Source organism: Monodon monoceros, unplaced genomic scaffold (genome assembly GCF_005190385.1).
Source record: "Monodon monoceros isolate NGI ecotype Baffin Bay Population unplaced genomic scaffold, NGI_Narwhal_1 Super_Scaffold_15, whole genome shotgun sequence".
Lineage (NCBI taxonomy): Eukaryota > Metazoa > Chordata > Mammalia > Artiodactyla > Monodontidae > Monodon > Monodon monoceros.
In genome coordinates, this window is record NW_021703771.1 from 79466264 (window position 1) to 79486505 (window position 20242).

Genomic DNA, 20242 nt, shown 5'->3' on the forward strand with positions numbered 1-20242 from the left:
TGCACACCTGTGAATCTGAGGGTGCATAAACACTGTTGTCTGGAACCTCAGCATCCCAGGAAGGCTTCCTGGAAGAAGTGAGCTTTGCATCTAAAAGGAAAGAAAAAGTGGGCCAAAGGCTACTCTGCCTCATTTAATGGGCACACTGTTCTCAGGAGGAAATAATGTCTCCATTTTACAAATGTTTGGATAGCGTATGAACATCATACCCGGGATATCCACCACATAATTGAATTTGTGACAAGGGGGCAGAAGGCTCAGGACTGACTTGAATCTCTGCTGTTTTTCACATTTCCTTTATTTCCCAAATCACTCCCTGAGAGGGTATCCACAGAGGATGGAATGTCTGGTGGTTCCTGGTCATTCTTTTTTTTTTTTTAGGGGGGGGCCACCCCAAAGGGAAAACAGGTTTATTGTAGCTGTGGTCAGGCAGTCAGCGGTTGAACTTGGCCACACGTTCCAGCTCATCCTTCTTCCTGATAGTGTAGGAGTTGGAGGAGCCCTTGGCGGCACTGATGAGCTCGTCTGCCAGGCACTCGGCAATGGTCTTGATGTTCCGGAAGGTGGCCTCACGGGCACCTGTGCACAGCAGCCAGATGGCCTGATTCACACGGCGCAGCGGGGACACGTCCACGGCCTGCCGCCTCATTGTTCCAGCTCGCCCAATGCGGGTCGAGTCCTCCCGGGGGCCACTGTTGATGATGGCATTCACCAGGACCTGCAGGGGGTTCTCGCCTGTGAGCAGATGGATGATCTCAAAGGCGTGCTTGACGATGCGCACAGTCATGAGCTTCTTGCCATTGTTGCAGCCATGCATCATCATGGAGTTGGTGAGGCGCTCCACGATGGAGCACTGTGCCTTGTGGAAGCACTTGGCCATGTAGTGCCCTGCACTGTGGGGCAGGTATTTGGCATACTTCTCCTTCACTGCGATGTAATCCTGCAGGGAAATGCCATGGATCTGCACATTATCGGTGCTCCACTTCCCAAAGAGCTTGATGTCGGGGGTCTCTTCTGCAGGTGCAGCTGTCTCCCACTCCGTCATCCTGAAGGCGCAGCCGAGGCGTCTCGGCCGCTCGGCGTGGACCACGCGCGCCCTGGCACAGATAGGAAGCATTCCTGGTCATTCTTGAGTGTTCTGCAAGGGCTCCACCATCCTGCTTGCCAACTGGGGGCTCTGCTCCTTCTGGAACTTGCCCGAGAGACAAACGGCTTAACCCACAGCCTTCTCCATATGAGCAGAATGGGTGTGAGAGGAACCAACTGGATGTGGGGCCTGATGGGAACATCCTGATGGAGGTCTCAGGGCCATCCATACACATCCCTTACAGGAGAAGGAAACGAGGCCCCCCAAACCCACCCAAAGGGCGATTCCAGGGAAGCCCTCTCCTTCCTTCTCTCTCCCCTCCCCTGCAGACCAGTCCCGACATCCTGGCTAAAACCCAGTGCCAAGAGGGGCCTTGCCTAGCTGCCAGGTCCACGTACTCCAGTGGAGGATGCACGGATATGTGCTGCTGTCCACATGTCTGAGTACAAACTGGCTTGTTGTAGTATCTACCCTTAAGTCAAGGACTGTACACACTCACCAGAGTGGGAGGAGGGGTTGCAAGATGGAGGGAAAGGGCGCGGGCAGGGAGAGGGAAGGGCCCCGCCCTGGCGCACCCACACCCATCAGCGTCTCACAGTTGGCCCTGCGCGTTACTCCCGAGCGTTCGGCTCCTCCGCACCCATCCTGTAAGCCGGTGGGGCAGGTGCCGGTCACCATCCGACAAAGGAGAAAAGCGGGCTCAGAGAAGTCAAGCTCACACGGTAAGTGGCAGGTCTAGAGATCAGGGTCTCAGTTCTCTCCGAGAAAACACACCTTTGATCCTCCCAAATTCTACCTGGGCGGGGGACAGTGGACCGCAGTACCCTCCGTACAGAAAGCTAGTAGAAGGCAACACTTACGGAACACTTTCCACTCGCCAGGCACTCACCAAGCCCTTTACACGAATTAACTCCATCCTCACCGCAACTTTACGAAGTAGGTACAGTTACTAATCCCGCTTCACCCGTAGGGCTACTGAGGCCCAGAGAGCCAGGGACTCGTCCAGGGTCGCAGAAGTAGACGAGAGAGGGAGGCGCGAGCGGGACTGGGAGGACCAGGGAGGACAGCGGAGGGCCCGGTGGTTTCCAGTCTCGCGGCGCCGGCCAGGCCCCGGCTGCCCATATAAGGCCGCGGGCGTCCTGTAGCGTTTCAGGCGCATTAGGGCGCCCGGCGGACTGCAGCCTCCTCCGCGCCGAGGAATGTGTGGAATCCTCCTTCCTGACTGCCGCCCACGGCAGGGGGACTTCCCCTCCGCACCCGGGCCCCGGATTAGCCCCCGAGCGAGCCCGGAGGCCTCCCACCACTGCCTGGCCGCTGGGGGGAGCGCGGCGCCTCGGCGGAGCCGGCCGGGAGGCGGGGAGGCGACCGCGCGCCCTCACCTGCCTGGGGCGGCGCGCGCGGGCGCAGAGGAGGCGGCGGGGCGGAGGCAGCCGAGGAGCCGGGGAGGAGCCTGCGCCGGGCGGCGGCGTGGGCGCGAAGTGAAACTCCTGGAAGTTGCGGGAGCGCGGGGAGCCGCGGCGGCGGGCCGCGCGCCCATGGCTTTAAGCAAAGGGCTGCGGCTGCTCGGGCGGCTGGAGGCCTCGGGGGAGAGCAGCATCCTTCTGGAGGCACGCGGCCGCGGGGACTGCCTGCTCTTCGAGGCCGGCACGGTGGCCACGCTCGGTGAGTGCGGCAGGCGGCGCCGCCCGGGGCTCCGGGCCGGCGACTCCGCAACGGCGCCGGGGCTCGGGCCGCGCCCTGGTCCCCTGTCCAGGGGAGAATGCCGGGAGGGAAGGTCGCCTGCCTTTGCAGAGACCTAGACAAACGGGCACCTCCCGTCCCCGAGGTGACCAGTCCCGGGCGGCGCGGAGGTGGCGGAGGCGTGGGCGTCGCACGCGCAGGGTGGCGGGAGGCCAGTTTGAATGAAGTGACGCCGGGGACGCCAAAAGACACGTGTGGCTGCTCCCGGGTGCACAGGCGGCCCACAGGGGTCCGCGGTCTGCGCGCCTGCCGGCGGGGTCCGTTCTTAGAGAGCCGCCTCTGGTCCCTTCTGCCCCGCGGTCCCCTGGGACCCGTTACAGATTCAAGACCATCCAAGAAGGGTGACTTAGGAGGCGGTCCGACCAAGTGCCTGGCGCTGTTTTTCTTGGCACCTGTTGATGAAACCAGTGAATGCCCGTTCCCTTGTGATGGCCTCCTTCACTCCCGGGGGGGATGGGGACGAAAGCACCGTAACATAGACTCCGGAGAAAGCGCTGATGGCACCTTTGCCTCATGTAAATACTTGGCTGAGAAGCATCAGTACTGCAAAGTATAGAACTTGGAGGCAAAAAAAAAAAAAAAAAAAAAAACTAGTGCTGGGTGTATTTGACATTAGGCAGTTGCCAAGTCAATGTATTTCACCTATGAGCTCCAGGAAGTCTTGACACTAACATTGTGTCAAGGGCTTTAGAGACCATCTCATTTAATTTTCACAATTCTACAAAAGGACTAGTATTATCCCCATACTACAGAGGAGTAAACTGAGGCCTGAAGAGGCTAAGAAACGTGCTTGCCCAAGGTGACAAACAGCTCTACCTGACTTCCAGTGACTATTTCTGTATTGTTGTACGGTGTGCGGCTTCTTGGAATCACCTTGTTTTGTGGCTAACATTCATGATGAAGGCCAAGTAACAAAGGGAGCGAAACCAGGTAGAATTGTTAGAACTTCAACCTGAACAGTAGAGAGTAGGCTTACAACTGGTGTCCATCATCTCCCCTGTTTGTAGCTAAACAAAGCTCAGAGGAGGATCACCAGTCCTTTAGGTAGATGACCTGTGCACTCACGCCCACCACATTTTATAATTGAATCATCTTTTTTTTCAGATTGTATGCATCAATTCTTCAATTAGATTCTTCGGTATACATCTTGGAAGGACCATCTCTTCTATTTCTGCTTCCCTAATCATTTCATTAGCATATAGTTATCTGGCTTGTTTTCAGTCACTTGGTTACTAAAACAACATCTCCAGTATTGTCAGCACCATAAGTGTGCAGTAATCATGGATTAAATTATTATCAGATTATTCCAGTTTGTGCTCTGTCCTGAAAAGTCCAAGTTTGGTCATTTGCTAAGGTCTTGAAAGAAAACCACAAAAATCTCCATTCCATTGTAGATGTCTGCTTCATACCACATATATCAGAGCTGAGAGATTAAATTGCATGGTACAAAACTACTGCTTCATCAAAGAGATTAAAATATTATTCAGTTGGATGACAGCAACTTTAAGCAAGGTTCCTATATATTTGAATTCCTTTCAAGCCACTGGGATAAAAGGACTTTATTTTTTCAAAAGTGAAGATTTTAAAATGATTAATGAAAGTAATGCAATGCATATTTTCCGTTGGAAATTAGGTTTGGGCTGAAATCATGTATATTATGTTGGTGATTACAATAATCTGGATTCTAGAACAGAGGGTGTAATGACAGGAATGGGCCTCAGCTCACGTGCAGTCCACATTTGTCACTTAACCTAGCATTCATTTTTCAGTAGACTTTAGGCTGAATACTTAACTTGTGAAGTCTTCTTAAATTAAGTGAAACTATTTTTATTTATTTTTTAAAACATCTTTATTGGAGTATAATTGCTTTACAATGGTGTGTTAGTTTCTGCTTTATAACAAAGTGAATCAGCTATACATATATTTATATCCCCATATCTCCTCCCTCTTGCCTCTTCCCCCCACCCTCCCTATCCCACCCCTCTAGGTGGTCACAAAGCACCAAGCTAATCTCCCTGTGCTATGCGGCTGCTTCCCACTAGCTATCTGTTTTACATTTGGTAGTGTATATATGTATATGCCACTCTCTCACTTTGTCCCAGCTTACCCTTCCCCCTCCCCGTGTCCCCAAGTCTGTTCTCTATGTCTGCGTCTTTATTCCTGTCCTGCCCCTTGGTTCTTCAGAACCTTTTTTTTGTTTGTTTGTTTTTAGATTCCATATATATGTGTTAGCATACGGTATTTGTTTTTCTCTTTCTGATTTACTTCACTCTGTATGACAGACTCTAGGTCCATCCACCTCACTAAAAATAACTTAATTTCATTTCTTTTTATGGCTGAGTAATATTCCGTGTATATATGTGCCACATCTTCTTTATCCATTCATCTGTCGATGGACACTTAGGTTGCTTCCATGTCCTAGCTATTGTAAATAGAGCTGCAGTGAACATTGTGGTACATGACTCCTTAAATTATGGTTTTCTCAGGGTATATGCCCAGTAGTGGGATTGCTGGGTCTTAGGGTAGTTCTATTTTTAGTTTTTTGAGGAACCTCCATACTGTTCTCCATAGTGGCTGTGTCAGTTTACATTCCCACCAACAGTGCAGGAGGGCTCCCTTGTCTCCACACCCTCTCCAGCATTTATTGTTTCTAGATTTTTTGATGATGGCCATTCTGACTGGTGTGAGGTGATACCTCATTGTAGTTTCGATTTGCATTTCTCTAATGATTAGTGATGTTGAGCATCCTTTCATGTGTTTGTTGGCAGTCTGTATATCTTCTTTGGAGAAATGTCTATTTAGGTCTTCCCATTTTTGGATTGGGTTGTTTGGTTTTTTTTTTGATATTGAGCTGCATGAGCTGCTTGTAAATTTTGGAGATTAGTCCTTTGTCAGTTGCTTCATTTGCAAATATTTTCTCCCATTCTGAGGGTTGTCTTTTTGTCTTGTTTATGGTTTCCTTTGCTGTGCAAAAGCTTTTCAGTTTCATTAGGTCCCATTTGTTTATTTTTGTTTTTATTTCCATTTCTCTAGGAGGTGGGTCAAAAAGCATCTTGCTGTGATTTATGTCATACAGTGTTCTGCCTGTGTTTTCCTCTAAGAGTTTTATAGTTTCTGGCCTTACATTTAGGTCTTTAATCCATTTTGAGTTCATTTTTGTGTATGGTGTTAGGGAGTGTTCTAATTTCATTCTTTTACATGTAGCTGTCCAGTTTTCCCCGCACCACTTATTGAAGAGGCTGTCTTTTCTCCATTGTATATTCTTGCTTCCTTTGTCAAAAATAAGGTGACCATAAGTACATGGGTTTATCTCTGGGCTTTCTATCCTGTTCCATTGATCTATATTTCTGTTTTTGTGCCAGTACCATACTGTCTTGATTACTGTAGCTTTGTAGTGTAGTCTGAAGTCTAGGAGCCTGATACCTCCAGATCTGTTTTTCCTTCTCCAGATTGCTTGGGCTATTCAGGGTCTTTTGTGTTTCCATACAAATTGTGAAATTTTTTGTTCTGGTTCTATGAAAAATGCCATTGATAGTTTGATAGGGATTACACTGAATCTGTAGATTGCTTTGGGCAGTATAGTCATTTTCACAATGTTGATTCTTCCAATCCAAGAACATGGTATAGCTCTCCATCTGTTTGCATTATCTTTAATTTCTTTCATCAGTGTCTTATAGTTTTCTGCATATAGGTCTTTTGTCTCCTTAGGTAGATTTATTCCTAGGCATTTTATTTTTTTGTTGTTGCAATGGTAAATGGGAGTGTCTCCTTAATTTCTCTTTCAGATTTTTCATCATTAGTGTATAGGAATGCAAGAGATTTCTGTGCATTAATTTTGTATCCTGCTACTTTACCAAATTCATTGATTAGTTCTAGTAGTTTTCTGTTAGCATCTTTAGGATTCTCTATGTACAGTATCATGTCATCTGCAAACAGTGACAGCTTTACTTCTTTTCTGATTTGGATTCCTTTTATTTCTTTTTCTTCTCTGATTGCTGTGGCTAAAACTTCCAAAACTATGTTGAATAATAGTGGTGAGAGTGGACAACCTTGTCTTGTTCCTGATCTTAGAGGAAATGGTTTCAGTTTTTCACCATTGTGAACGATGTTCGCTGTGGATTTGTCATATATGGCCTTTATTATGTTGAGGTAAGTTCCCTCTATGCCTACTTTCTGCAGAGTTTTTATCATAAATGGGTGTTGAATTTTGTTGAAAGCTTTTTCTGCATCTACTGAGATGATCATATGGTTTTTCTCCTTCAATTTGTGAATATGGTTTATCACATTGATTTGCGTATATTGAAGAATTCTTGCATTCCTGGGATAAACCCCACTTGATCATGTTGTATGATCCTTTTAATGTGCTGTTGGATTCTGTTTGCTAGCATTTTGTTGAGGAGTTTTGCATGTATGTTCATCAGTGATATTGGCCTGTAGTTTTCTTCCTTTGTGACATCCTTGTCTGGTTTTTGTATCAGGGTGATGGTGGCCTCGTAGAATGAGCTTGGGAGTGTTCCTCTCTGTGCTATATTTTGGAAGAGTTTGAGGAGGATAGGTGTTAGCTCTTCTCTAAATGTTTGATAGAATTCGCCTGTGAAGCCATCTGGTCCTGGGCTTTTGTTTGCTGGAAGATTTTTAATCACAGTCTCAATTTCAGTGCTTGTGATTGGTCTGTTTATATTTTCTATTTCTTCCTGGTTCAATCTCGGAAGGTTGTGCTTTTCTAAGAATTTGTCCATTTCTTCCAGGTTTTCCATTTTATTGGCATGTAGTTGCCTATAGTAATCTCTCATGATCCTTTGTATTTCTGCAATGTCAGTTGTTACTTCTCCTTTTTCATTTCTAATTCTGTTGATTTGAGTCTTCTCCCTTTTTTTCTTGATGAGTCTGGCTAATGGTTTATCAATTTTGATTATCTTCTCAAAGAACCAGCTTTTAGTTTTATTGATCTTTGCTATTGTTTCCTTCATTTCTTTTTCATTTATTTCTGCTCTGATCATTATGATTTCTTTCCTTCTGCTAACTTTGGGGGTTTTTTGTTCTTTTTTCTCTAATTGTTTTAGGTATAAGGTTAGGTTTTTTATTTGAGATTTTTTTGTTTCTTGAGGTAGGATTGTATTGCTATAAGCTTCTCTCTTAGAACTGCTTTTGCTGCATCCCATAGGTTTTGGGTCATTGTGTTTTCATTGTCATTTGTTTCTAGGTATTTTTTGATTTCCTCTTTGATTTCTTCAGTGATCTCTTGGTTATTTAGTAGTGTGTTGTTTAGCCTCCATGTGTTTGTAGTTTTTACAGTTTTTTTCCTGTAATTGATATCTAGTCTCATAGCGTAGTGGTCGGAAAAGGTACTTGATACGATTTCAGTTTTCTTAAATTTACCAAGGCTTGATCTGTCCTGGAGAATGTTCCATGAGCACTTGAGAAGAAAGTGTATTCTGTTGTTTTTAGATGGAATGTCCTATAAATATCAATTAAGTCCATCTTGTTTAATGTATCATTTAGAGCTTGTGTTTCCTTATTTATTTTCATTTTGGATGATCAGTCCATTGGTGAAAGTGGGATGTTAAAGTCCCCTGCTATTATTGTGTCACTGTCGATTTCCCCTTTTATGGCTGTTAGCATTTGCCTTATGTATTGAGGTGCTCTTATGTTGGGTGCGTAAATATTTACAATTGTTATATCTTCTTCTTGAATTGATCCCTTGATCATTATGTAGTGTCCTTCTCTGTCTCTTGTAATAGTCTTTATTTTAAAGTCTATGTTGTCTGATATGAGAATTGCTACTCCAGCATTCTTTTGATTTCCATTTGCATGGAATATCTTTTTCCATCCCTCACTTTCAGTCTGTATGTGTTCCTAGGTTCTGAAGTGGGTCTCTTGTAAACAGTGTATATACAGGTCTTGTTTTTGTATCTGTTCAACCAGTCTATGTCTTTTGGTTGGAACATTTAATCCATTTACATTTAAGGTAGTTATCGATATGTATGTTCCTATTATCATTTTCTTAATTGTTTTGGGTTTGTTATTGTAGGTCTTTTCCTTTTCTGGTGTTTCCTGCCTAGAGAAGTTCCTTTAGCATTTGTTGTAAAGCTGGTTTGGTGGTGCTGAACTCTCTTAGCTTTTGCTTGTCTGTAAAGGTTTTAATTTCTCCATCGAATCTGACTGAGATCCTTGCTGGGTAGAGTAATCTTGATTGTAGGTTTTTCCCTTTCATCACTTTAAATATATTCCGCCACTCCCTTCTAGCTTGTAGAGTTTCTGCTGAAAGATCAGCTCTTAACCTTATGGGCATGCCCTTGTATGTTATTATTTTTTTTTGTTTTTCCCTTGCTGCTTTTAATATTTTTTCTTTGTATTTAATTTTTGATAGTTTTATTAACATGTGTCTTGGCGTGTTTCTCCTTGGATTTATCCTGTATGGGAATCTCTGCATTTCCTGGACTTGACTGACTATTTCCTTTCTCATACTAGGGAGGTTTTCAACTATAATCTCTTCAAATATTTTCTCAGTCCCTTTCTTTTTCTCTTCTTCTTCTGGGACCCCTATAACTCGAATGTTGGTGTGTTTAATGTTGTCCCAGAGGTCTCTGAGACTGTCCTCAGTTCTTTTCATTCTTTTTTCTTTATTCTGCTCTGTGGTAGTTATTTCCACTATTTTATCTTCCACGTCACTTATCCGTTCTTCTGCCTCAGTTATTCTGCTGTTGATTCCTTCTAGAGAATTTTTAATTCCATTTATTGTGTTGTTCATTATTGTTTGTTTTGGTCTTTATAGTTCTTCTAGGTCCTTGTTAAATGTTTCTTGTGTTTTCTCCATTCTGTTTCCAAGAATTTGGATCATCTTTACTATCATTACTCTGAATTCTTTTTCAGGTAGACTGCCTATTTCCTCTGCATTTGTTTGGTCTGGTGGGTTTTCATCTTGCTCCTTCATCTGCTGTGTGTTTGTCTGTCTTCTCATTTTGCTTAACTTACTGTGTTTGTGGTCTCCTTTTCGCAGGCTGCAGGTTCGTAGTTCCCGTTGTTTTTGGTGTCTGCCCCCAGCGGCTAAGGTTGGTTCAGTGGGTTGTGTAGGCTTCCTGGTTTAGAGGACTGGTGCCTGCGTTCTGGTGGATGACGCTGGATCGTGTCTTACTGGTGGGCAGGACCGCATCTGGTGGTGTGTCTTGGGGTGTCTGGCCTTATTATGATTTTAGGCAGCCTCTCTGCTAATGGGTGGGGTTGTGTTCCTGTCTTGCTAATTGTCTGGCATAGGGTGTCCAACACTGTAGCTTGCTGGTCGTTGAGTGGAGCTGGGTCGTAGTATTGAGATGGAGATCTCTGGAGAGCTTTCACCATTTGATATTACGTGGAGCCAGCAGGTCTCTGGTGGACCAGTGTCCTGAACTTGGCTCTCCTGCCTCAGAGGCACAGGCCTGACACCCAGCTGGAGCACCAAGACCCTGTCAGCCACATAGCTCAGAAGAAAAGGGAGAAAACAAAAAAGAAAATAAATAAAGTTATTAAAATGAAAAATTTTTTAAATTATTAAAAATAAAAATTTTTTAAAGTAATTTAAAAAAAAGAAAAAGAAAGAAAGAAGAGCCATCAAACCAAAAAACAAATCCACCAATGGTAACAAGCGATAAAAACTATACTAAAAAAAACCCAAAAAACAGACAGACAGACAGAACCTAGGACAAGTGGTAAAAGCAAGGCTATACCGACAAAATCACATAAAGAAGCATACACATACACACTCACAAAAAGAGAAAAAGTAAAAAATATATATATATTAAAAGGAAGAGAGCAACCAAATCAATAAACAAATCTACCAATGATAATAAACTCTAAATACTAAACTACGATAAACATAAAACCAGAAACAAATTAGATGCAGAAAGCAAACCCTAAGTCTACAGTTGTTCCCAAAGTCCACCACCTCAATTTGGGATGATTCATTGTCTCTTCAGGTATTCCAGAGATGCGGGGTACGTCAAGTTGATTGTGGAGATTTAAGCCACTGCTCCTGAGGCTGCTGGGAGAGATTTCCCTTTCTCTTCTTTGTTTGCAGAGCTCCTGGGGTTCAGCTTTGGATTTGGCCCCGCCTCTGTGTGTAGGTCACCTGAGGGCGTCTGTTCTTGGCTCAGACAGGACGGGGTTAAAGGAGCCGCTGATTCGGGCGCTCTGGCTCACTCAGGTCCGGGGGAGGGAGGGGTTCGGATGCGGGCTGAGCCTGCACGTCGCACCAGCCTGAGGTGCGCCATGCGTTCTCCGTGGGCAGTTGTCCCTGGATCCCGGGACCCTGGCAGTGGCGGGCTGCACAGGCTCCCGGGAGGGGAGGTGTGGAGAGTGACCTGTGCTCGCACACAGGCTTCTTGGTGGCGGCAGCAGCAGCCTTAGCGTCTCATGCCTGCCTCTGGGGTCCGCGCTTTTAGCCGCGGCTCGCGCCCGTCTCTGGAGCTTGTTTAGGCAGTACTCTGAATCCCCTGTCCTCGTGCACTCCGAAACAATGGTCTCTTCAAGTGAAACTATTTTTAAAAGGCAGCTGTAGCATTTGGTGATGTTGCTGGTCCAGAGAAGGATTGTAGGAGCCTTCTGTTACTAGAAAGCTGTTGTCTCAGACTTTTAGAGTATTCTAAACACATCTCAGTTGGATAGACCGGCTCTGAACTTGAAATTCCCATCTGTGTTCTAAAGGTCTAGCTTTTTGCTTTCCTTTTCTGGATAAGGTTAAGAGTGCTTTCATTTTTTTCCCCCCAGAAGGTTGCAGTCTCTACTTTTGCGAGGGGCAGTACACCTCTGGCAGCTGGCAAAGCTGGCAGTGGAACCCTGGCCATTCCATGAGGTTCAAGGCTGGGGGCAACTTTCTTTTCACATCAGCCGTGGTTTCCTGGGATGGGTCTCCCCAATGAGGAATGAGAGGTCAAGCAGACTTAAGTCGAGGGTTTATTCCCACTGTCGAGGGCAGTGGTTTCTCCCTGGCCCCTGAGTGGTCCTAAATTCTGTGCAGCTGTGTGGCAGGTGCACGCCGCTGCTTTTACGGGGACTGGCAGGCGAGCTAGGTGGGCCCAACAGGCATAAGCACAGCTCTTCAAGGCACATTTCAACCCGTAAGGATCATAACTTGAAAAGGCTTCCCATGGAAAGGGGCTCACCTTTGCTTGATGTTTTCAGGCAGTGCTGAGATAGGAGCTTGGGTTGGGTGGTGAGTTTAGGAAAAACTGATGATCGTTGATTGGCCGATTTCTAGGTTAGTCCTATTCCAACGTGACTTAGGCGGCCACCCAGCCTGCCAGCAGGAGGTTTGCTGGAGGAATACTTCCAAGTTCCAGCTTCTAAAAGAGTTAGGTTGAGAATCTATCTTTAATGTGGATCAGCGGGAACAGGAATTCCAGAGGCAGAAAAGCCAAACAGGTTGGCACCAATTTCAAAAGTTTTTATAAAGTTTTCTCGATGACCTGATTCAACAGTAGGAGGCATCTCAAGTATAGATACAAAGCCAGAGCCTGTAACAGTTCCCCTGGGTCTGCCGTCCACAGTTAACATACAGATGTTCTCTTATTTGTGTACTGGGACAAAAAGAGCTTGCCGTCTTCTCTCTCCTTGTCGCTTTTAGACGTCGTGCAGACCAGATGAAGGGAACTGTGCCTGTTGTTCATGCATTTCGTCCATTTTTAGAGCCAGCAGCAATGCTCCAAGTTCAGTGTTCTCCAGACAGCCCCCCCGGGAAGGGTGGTCTGCGAGTGCGTGTGTGTTTACACGTGGGTGTGAGTCGTGCAGCCCTGCCTCTCCCACCCTCAGCCGTGCATGCTGTGGAGCAGGGAGCGGGGTGGGCAGGAGGCTCCGCGAGACTTAATGAAGCTAATTAGTGAGTGTCCCGAAATTATCTGAGCTTCTCGGGGAAGAGGTCCTGTGTGAACACGGGCCTGGGTTCTCCCAGCTGCTGTGGGAGAGGCCACAGTGTGAAGTTTCGTTTGACTTGGAGACGTGGCCATGGAGCCGAGCAAGGCTCTGTGTAAACTACCACCTTGGCCACTTTGTCAGGCTTCGTGGCCTGGGTTTATTCGGTCAGTGACTTGAAGTTTGACCTGCCTAAGGGCATCTGAGAGAGTCCAGTGAATCCTCCTGGGTAAAATCCTGCTGGGGGCTTCGGGCTCCGGTCTTGGGAAACCTGGGTGGTGACCCCAGGTCGCAGCGGCCTGTTGTGTCCGTGGCTCATGAACAGGCCTTTCCCAGTTGTAGGTTTGCTCCTCATAATGTTGACAAGGTGGCAAACTGAGCTAGTGTGCTTCTGCCTGGCTTTTTTTTTGTAACTCACCAGGAGGAATGTGATATCAGATCTCGCCAGGCTCCTTTTTTGGGCTGCGTGGCTCCAAAAGTTTTCCTTTAACCTTTAACTGTGAAAATGTTCAGATGTACACAAAAGTGGAAGGAAAAATGAATCTGCTGTACCTGTCACTCACTGTGGATGGTTATCAGTACAGTTCAATTCTATGTCACCCGTCCCTGTATTTTATATGAAAAATAAATTTCCTAAAATTTAGTTGGTGTATTGCCAGCAAGGTTTTAATTAATTTGGTTTGGCTTTTTTTTTTTTCTTCCTGACTTGCATTTGTATGTGTGTAAGTTCAAATTTACTTGATGGATTGAAATGTGACCAACAACAGAAATGGTGGTGTGAATTGATTCTGAGATTCTGGCCAAGATACATTTTTTTTTTTTTTTTTGCGGTACGCGGGCCTCTCACTGTCGTGGCCTCTCCCGTTGCGGAGCACAGGCTCCGGACGCGCAGGCTCAGCGGCCATGGCTCACGGGCCCAGCCACTCCGCGGCATGTGGGATCCTCCTGGACCGGGGCATGAACCCGTGTCCCCTGCATCGGCAGGCGGACTCTCAACCACTGCGCCACCAGGGAAGCCCCAAGATACATTTTTAAGAGTGAAGTGATCACACGGAAAGAGTAAACCACAGCCTGGAAGAGCCGGGTGTCCCCCCCCTTGGGACAGCATTGATAGGCTCGAAGGAGATGGTCTGGACCCAGTGGAGGTACTGCCCCTAGACCACGGCAAGAGGGGGCCTTGCCCTGTGCCTCTCACCAGAATGGGGAGTCGGGCCAAGGGGCCGTGTCCCGTGCTGTTTGTGGCCCTCTCCCTGACTACCTCTGGACCACAGTCCAGGTACACAGGATCCTGGAATCTCCTGCATAAATGGTGCCCAGCCTGCATCCAGCCTGCTGTGGTCTCCTCCCAGGGCCCCCGACAGACTGTGCAGTGGGTGTGTCTACCCAGGTCTGGAGGAGGGGTAGCAAGGGTGCAGGATGTGAGTGGAAGTGGACGCACACTTGCTGGGGTGTCCTCAGGTGTGTGCACGAGGCCCCTACAAGGTGGTATGAAGCCCAGAGGGGGCTGGGATCGGTGGAAGGAAAAGGGGGCCAGGCTAGGGGCGGCTCTCCCTCCTGGGCGCATTCTGGGCCTGGCCTTCCAGTTAGTCCCGGGCGTGTCCTTCTCAAGCCAAAGAATAAAACATATTTTACTTAACAGTTTGTGTGCTTGGTTGAAACCTTACAAATAGCTCCACGCAGGGGGTGCAGGGCTCCGATGGTACCCGGCTCAGACCCTGTAGGTGTCAGGCCAGGCGTGCCTAGGTCTTGGGCACCCAGACACCCCTTTGTGATTGCTCAGCTTCTGTTGATGGACGGTGTCACCTTTTCACCTGAGGATGATGTTTCTTTCCCCGCTCAAAGTGTCCTTAAAGCCCTGGCAAACTGCCCCAGGCTCAGACCTGGGAATGAGATTGGGGTCCCTATCATTAGGGTGTGGTGGCCAGCCCATCTCCAGGGGAAAATCAAATCAGGCTGGCAAAGGTGCTTGCACCAAAGTAAGCTGAGGGCTTGAAAGCGAGGCCCTAGCGCTGTGCTGGCGTCTCCAGGCTGCAGTTACAGTGGGCGCTTTGCTAGATGGCGGCTTCTCAGCGAAAGTCAACACAAAACAGCCCAGTTACAGGCATTTCCTGTTTCAAGGACTTGCTGGAAGGAGACCTGGGACCCTGTTATGTAAATGTAAGTCATTATTGAGGACACTTTAATGAAACCCTTAAAAACATGCCCGTCCTTGATCCAGTATTCTATGGGTAGACTATCTCAGGAAATACACACATGGACTCATTTTGCTTCAAGGATATGTATTGCAAAGTGTTTTGAATTTTCAGCTGGTCAGGTAAGCTTTGGTTCACTTGGTCATAATAGCTAACACTTGTGCTTACCACGCACCCGGCACTGTTTGTGGTTTATATGTATTGACTTATTCAGTCCTCACAAAGAGGCAGGTCCTAATCATCTCCATTTACACTTGGAGAAACTGAGGCACAGGGAAGTGTAAGAACTTGCATGAGGTTCTGTTTCTAGTTAGTGGCCGAGCTGTGATTTGAACAAGTCCAGGAGGCTCCAGAGAGTAGTCTGTTTGCTAAAATCCCATGCTTAGAAAAAAGGAAATTTCAGTGTGTGTATGAAAAACACCAGCAGTGTCCTGTTGTCTCTCTGCTTATCTTGGGTTTCAAAACACACATGTAGTCAGTGGAGAGAAGGGGTCCCGGTGAGTGTGGCATCCCGACTGGCTTTCCATCTGACACCTTTTTATAGCGGGGTGTTCAGGCTTGGGGAAGCAGTCACCCACTTTCCGAGCAGTGCGTGTGATATTACAAGGGGGAGATCTTCAAGAGAAATGTGTGGGCTTCAGTCCTGTGTTCTAGCAGAGCTGAGGCTTGTGCTGGGGCTTGTCCTTCTGAGTGGATGTCCCGACACCTAGAACAGAGCCTGGTTAGGACTCAAGGCTCTGAAGGAAGTGCTGGGTTTCTCGGTGTAGAGGTGGCAGTGGACCCCAGGCTCCCCAAGGACATGCATCTCAATGTGAGGACAGTCAAACAGATGACACGTTGGTGTCGTCCTGAACCTCTCCTCGATTTGGAGTGGGGAAAGGTTCCTGGGTGAGTGTGCTGGGCGCCCTGCACACTTCCTGTCCTGTATCTTCCTGTCCTCTGTTCTGGGGCCCTGAGGACGGCTCTGCCACGTGGGTGGATAGACTGCTTTGCACCCAAGGTGGGCACTGGGCACCTGTTGTGGAGCACAGGGCCCCGTCCAGGAAGGCTGGATGCATCTGGCCGGGTGCTGGGGGGCAGCAGTCTGAACTCGGGGCGTAGGAAGCTGGAGGGTTGCCGTTTGCTTATATAGCTTCTTGGTTCAGAAAATGACTCCGGGTGGGAGGATTCACTGAGCATATTAGCTGTGGAGGGCGGGCAGAACAGCTCCTTCCGGTGGCCCAGTTCATGCGAGCAATTCCAAAGTATGAATGCAGAAGTCTGAACTTAATTTTAAGGCAGTTTTTTGAGGATATGGGACTCTCCCGGCGAGGCTTCTGTAACATCACGGGAGCTGGTACTTAATTCTGTTCCTGCATCTGTGCCCATTTCCGCCCCTCCACCCCGCCTCCCCAGGCTGCTGGGGCGTGATGGGGCCCTCCCCCCTGCCCCACCTGCTGGACCCTTGTGCTCTACTCTCCGACTCTTTCTTGTGTGTTTCACTGGAACCATATCCTCCCTGAGAACAGGGCATCGTCTTCTGCCACTTCTGCTCTTTGACAAGGGCTGAGGTGATGCTCAGGGCAAAACACGTGGTAAGAAAGGAAGAGGGACTTTTCCTATGCCCTTTAAAGCACTGTGAGGTCTCATGGAGCAGAACTTGGGCCACCAAATGCTCTCCCACTTACCGTGTTGATGTGGGATTTGGGGGTGGGGTAGGGAGAGGGCAGGGTGTTCAGGACTGATGCTCAGACCCAGCGGAGGACTGGGATGGGCCGGTCACCCATCAAGAGCGAGGAAGATGGCCACATTTAAGGTGAGCATAATGTACAGCTTATCTCTGCTGGCCGGCTGCCTTTTGTATTCAACTTGTACTGACATTCCTGACAGGGGGTAGTAATCTGTACTCAGAAAAAGCAAACTCCTTTCCTCAGGTCTGACCCTGGAATGTTCTAGTGATAAGTCCTCCAAACCCTTCATCTGTTCCCTTTCCTGAAGACCTGAATTCTAACCCTGACTCCTTAAGCTCTTCCTTATCTGGGGGAATTTAGTTAATTCCCCCAGGCCTCAGAATCCTAACCTGAAAACAAATGCATGACAACCTCTTCTTTCCCTACTCTCAGATTCCATGTGTCTTCAAAAGAACAAAACAAAAAGTTAAACACTAAGCATAAGCAAATAGGCAACACCCCTGCTTCACACACCTAGTTAAAATTATAAACTGCCCAGAAGTTTGAATCTTAGGAGAAGTGACCTGGCAGAGTAAAACCTAAGACGGCTCAGATCTAAGTCCGAGCTAAAGTTAGGGATCTGATGCTATACATTTTTTATTGGAGACTTATGAATTAATTAAAGTGCATGAAATTCTCTCTCTTGATTCTGCCCCTTTACTGTAACCAGCCAGAAAAAAATTTTAAGCCGTAACAATTTAAGCTTAAATTAGGAACACACGGTATTTATTAAACTAAGCTATGCTAACTGAGTAGCTCTTTTAGCAGATTCTTATTAGTATCCACTGGCATTCTGAAAATCATACCTTTCCTCGTATTGAATAACGTTTTTTTTAACAATCTGGACTGGAGTGGGGCAAGTTGTGTGTCTGGGGATGAGTGAGCTTGTTTGTCTGTGTTGATTGCCTATGCATTGCATGGACTTAGCTTCACCGTGAATCTTATCCGTGGCTGATAAATATTGTATGTTGGAAAAACTCTTTAATCAGAGACAGTCCTCTGCCGCTCCTGCTTGCCAACCAGGCAGAGCTGAGCTGGATCCTGCTGGCGGAGGGGAATGATGGAAGGCTATCAGCTGCAGTAGCAGTGCACAGGCTCCGGCTTAACAGAACCGTGACACTCGCCTCACAGCCTGTGTCAACAATGGACTTGTTTGTTTTCATTTAAATGGTGTGGATAGAGAAAGGAATATTGGAACACGAGGGCTGGAAATAACTTGCCATCCACTCAGGCCTGAGCCAGGCGCTTATAACAATGTCCATCTGCCTAGTGGCACCTGCTTCTCTTTTCACTGGGACCACTAGGAGGGGAGGACCCCTTGGACCAGGGAGGAGGAGCCTGTGGAGCAGGGAGGAGGAGCCTGTGGACCAGGAGGGGAGGAGCCTGTGGAGCAGGGAGGAGGAGCCTGTGGACCAGGAGGGGAGGAGCCTGTGGACCAGGACCCTATGCTGCTGGACGAGGGGGCAAGAGCCACGGTCAGAGCACATCTGTGGGGGTAACACAAGAGGGCCAGCAGTAGAGCTGTAGGAATGGAATTCCATGTTGAAACTGTAGGTCTCTGAAGTGGACAAACAGAATCTTACACTTCCCATTTCTAAGGGCTACTTTCTGCTTTCTCAGGACACACAGTGAGGAGTGAGGACTCAGAGATTTCGTCTGATAGTATAAACTGATTTTAACCAGAACTAACAGAAGTTTATTGCTATTATTCTTGAAGTTTTGCTGTTCGTTGACAGGGAAAGAGGTATGATGTCCATTAGGGTGTTAAGAATATTGACATTTGCAGAGACCCCAGGAGTCTGGGATGGGAACACAGGGGAAGGTCCAGGCCTCCGTGCCAGCTTCTGGGGTGAGGTGGTGGGGTGGGAGGGCTGGGAGAGGCGGGCTGAACTCCTGTCCCCTCCCAAGCTCCCCTGCTTTCCAAGCTGCGACCGTGGGTCTGAATCTGTCCAGAGGGGACGCTTTTTACTAATTCACAGAAAGGCACCATGCCAGCTGGAGACTGCCCTGGAAAAGGTGGACAGGTCATGGCCTTTTCTAACTCGTGTGGTAGTGATAAAATTTTAGTCCAGCCACAGAACTGGAACAAATGACCTAAGACACATATATGGAGTGAGAAACTGCAGTGAAATACCACTGCCTGCACACGGATGGCTCCAGACTTCAGGGGTTTCTGGGTGTGTGTCTGATTTCAGCAGCGCTCCCCCTTTAGGTTTCTGGGTTAGTTTGCTGTTAGAAAAATTAGGTTACTGAGAGCTTATTAGAATTTTGTCTTACAAGAGAAAATAGACCCAGAACGAAAACTTGAGGAGCGATCCTGTGAGGAAAGTTTGCGAGCTGTAGAGGATGAACTTTGTGACTTCTCCTCTCTCCTGGGTCTTGCAGGAGAGTCGTCACACTTGCGGCTTCTGTCTTCCCCTCTCCTGAACACTCTCAGGTCTTTGGGCGTGGGTGATAAGACTGTGCACTTAGGAGATCCAGGAGACAGTCCCTGAAGTCTCTGTGAGCGCAGCAATATCACGTCTGGCACTTGTGTGGCAACCCTCCAGGAGACAGACAGATGGACTCTATGTGCACACACACAGTGGGGACACAACAGGTGAAATAAGATTGGGAAAATGTTGATGCCTGTTGGAGCTGGGTGATAGGCAGGTGATAGTTCATTAGACGTAGTGAATTAATAAACGGGCTACTTTCCAAGCTCAACAGATGAAAATCGGTAGTTTTCCCACATACCGTCATTAGTCAGTTGAGTACGTAATAGGAGAAACAGATGCCACTCGCAGTAACAGCAGTTTCTGGGAATAAACATAATCAAATATGTAAAGCTATAAAACTTTATGGATGCACTGAATAAGTGGAAAGGTACAGCATATTCTTGGGAAAGGAACATCAGCATTGTAAAAATGTTCTCAATAAATCTGTAAATGCAAGTACCTATGAGTAAAATGCAATCAACAGGAGTGTTTGGTTTTTTTTAATATAAATTTACTTATTTATTTTCTTTTTGGCTGCATTGGGTCTTTGTTGCTGCACGTGGGCTTTCTCTGGTTGTGGTGAGTGGGGGCTACCGTTGCGGTGTGTGGGCTTCTCATTGCGGTGGCTTCTCGTTGCAGAGCATGGGCTCTAGGCGCACAGACTTCAGTAGTTGTGGCACGTGGGCTCAGTAGTCGTGGCACGTGGGCTCAGTAGTCGTGGCTCGTGGGCTCTAGAGCAGAGGCTCAGTAGTTATGGCACGTGGGCTCAGTAGTTGTGGCTTGCGGGCTCTAGAGCACAGGCTCAGTGGTTGTGGTGCATGGGCTTAGTTGCTCCACGGCATGTGGGATCTTCCCGGACCAGGGATCGAACCAGTGTCCCCTGCATTGGCAGACGGATTCTTAACCACTGCACCACCAGGGAAGCCCCCACAGGAGTTTGATATAAAACGTAACAGGCTGACTTTGAAGTATATCTGGGACTCCCCCCGCCTTAAACTTGTGCTTATCTTAATCCTCCCGTTTTGAGTAATGGCAGCCCCCCGTGGGTGGGCCCGTTGCTCCAGACAGAACCTGTGAGTCATCCAGATCCCTGTCATCTCCTCAGTTCCGTCCAATCCACCAGGACGTCCAGACCACTGCCTCCAAAATATGTCT

The 20242-nt window shown here is 47.5% G+C and overlaps 2 protein-coding genes across 2 annotated transcripts in view; one reads left to right on the forward strand and one right to left on the reverse strand.

Moving 5' to 3' along the window:
- Positions 1-201: 201 nt before the first annotated feature.
- LOC114896116 (40S ribosomal protein S5-like) lies at positions 202-2235 on the reverse strand. The gene is made up of 2 exons (XM_029224000.1): positions 1948-2235; positions 202-1097 (listed from the first exon to the last, which is right to left on the reverse strand). Exons 1-2 carry the CDS (start codon positions 2001-2003, stop codon positions 434-436), a joined length of 720 nt encoding a protein of 239 aa, XP_029079833.1. The 5' UTR covers positions 2004-2235; the 3' UTR covers positions 202-433.
- A 339-nt stretch (positions 2236-2574) lies between these two features.
- SYNJ2 (synaptojanin 2) overlaps positions 2575-20242 on the forward strand; it is a 96956-nt gene continuing 79288 nt past the window's right edge. The window contains exon 1 of the mRNA XM_029224317.1: positions 2575-2749. Coding sequence (XP_029080150.1) covers positions 2623-2749 — 127 coding nt within the window. The 5' untranslated portion in view covers positions 2575-2622. The remainder of the gene's footprint in view (positions 2750-20242) is intronic.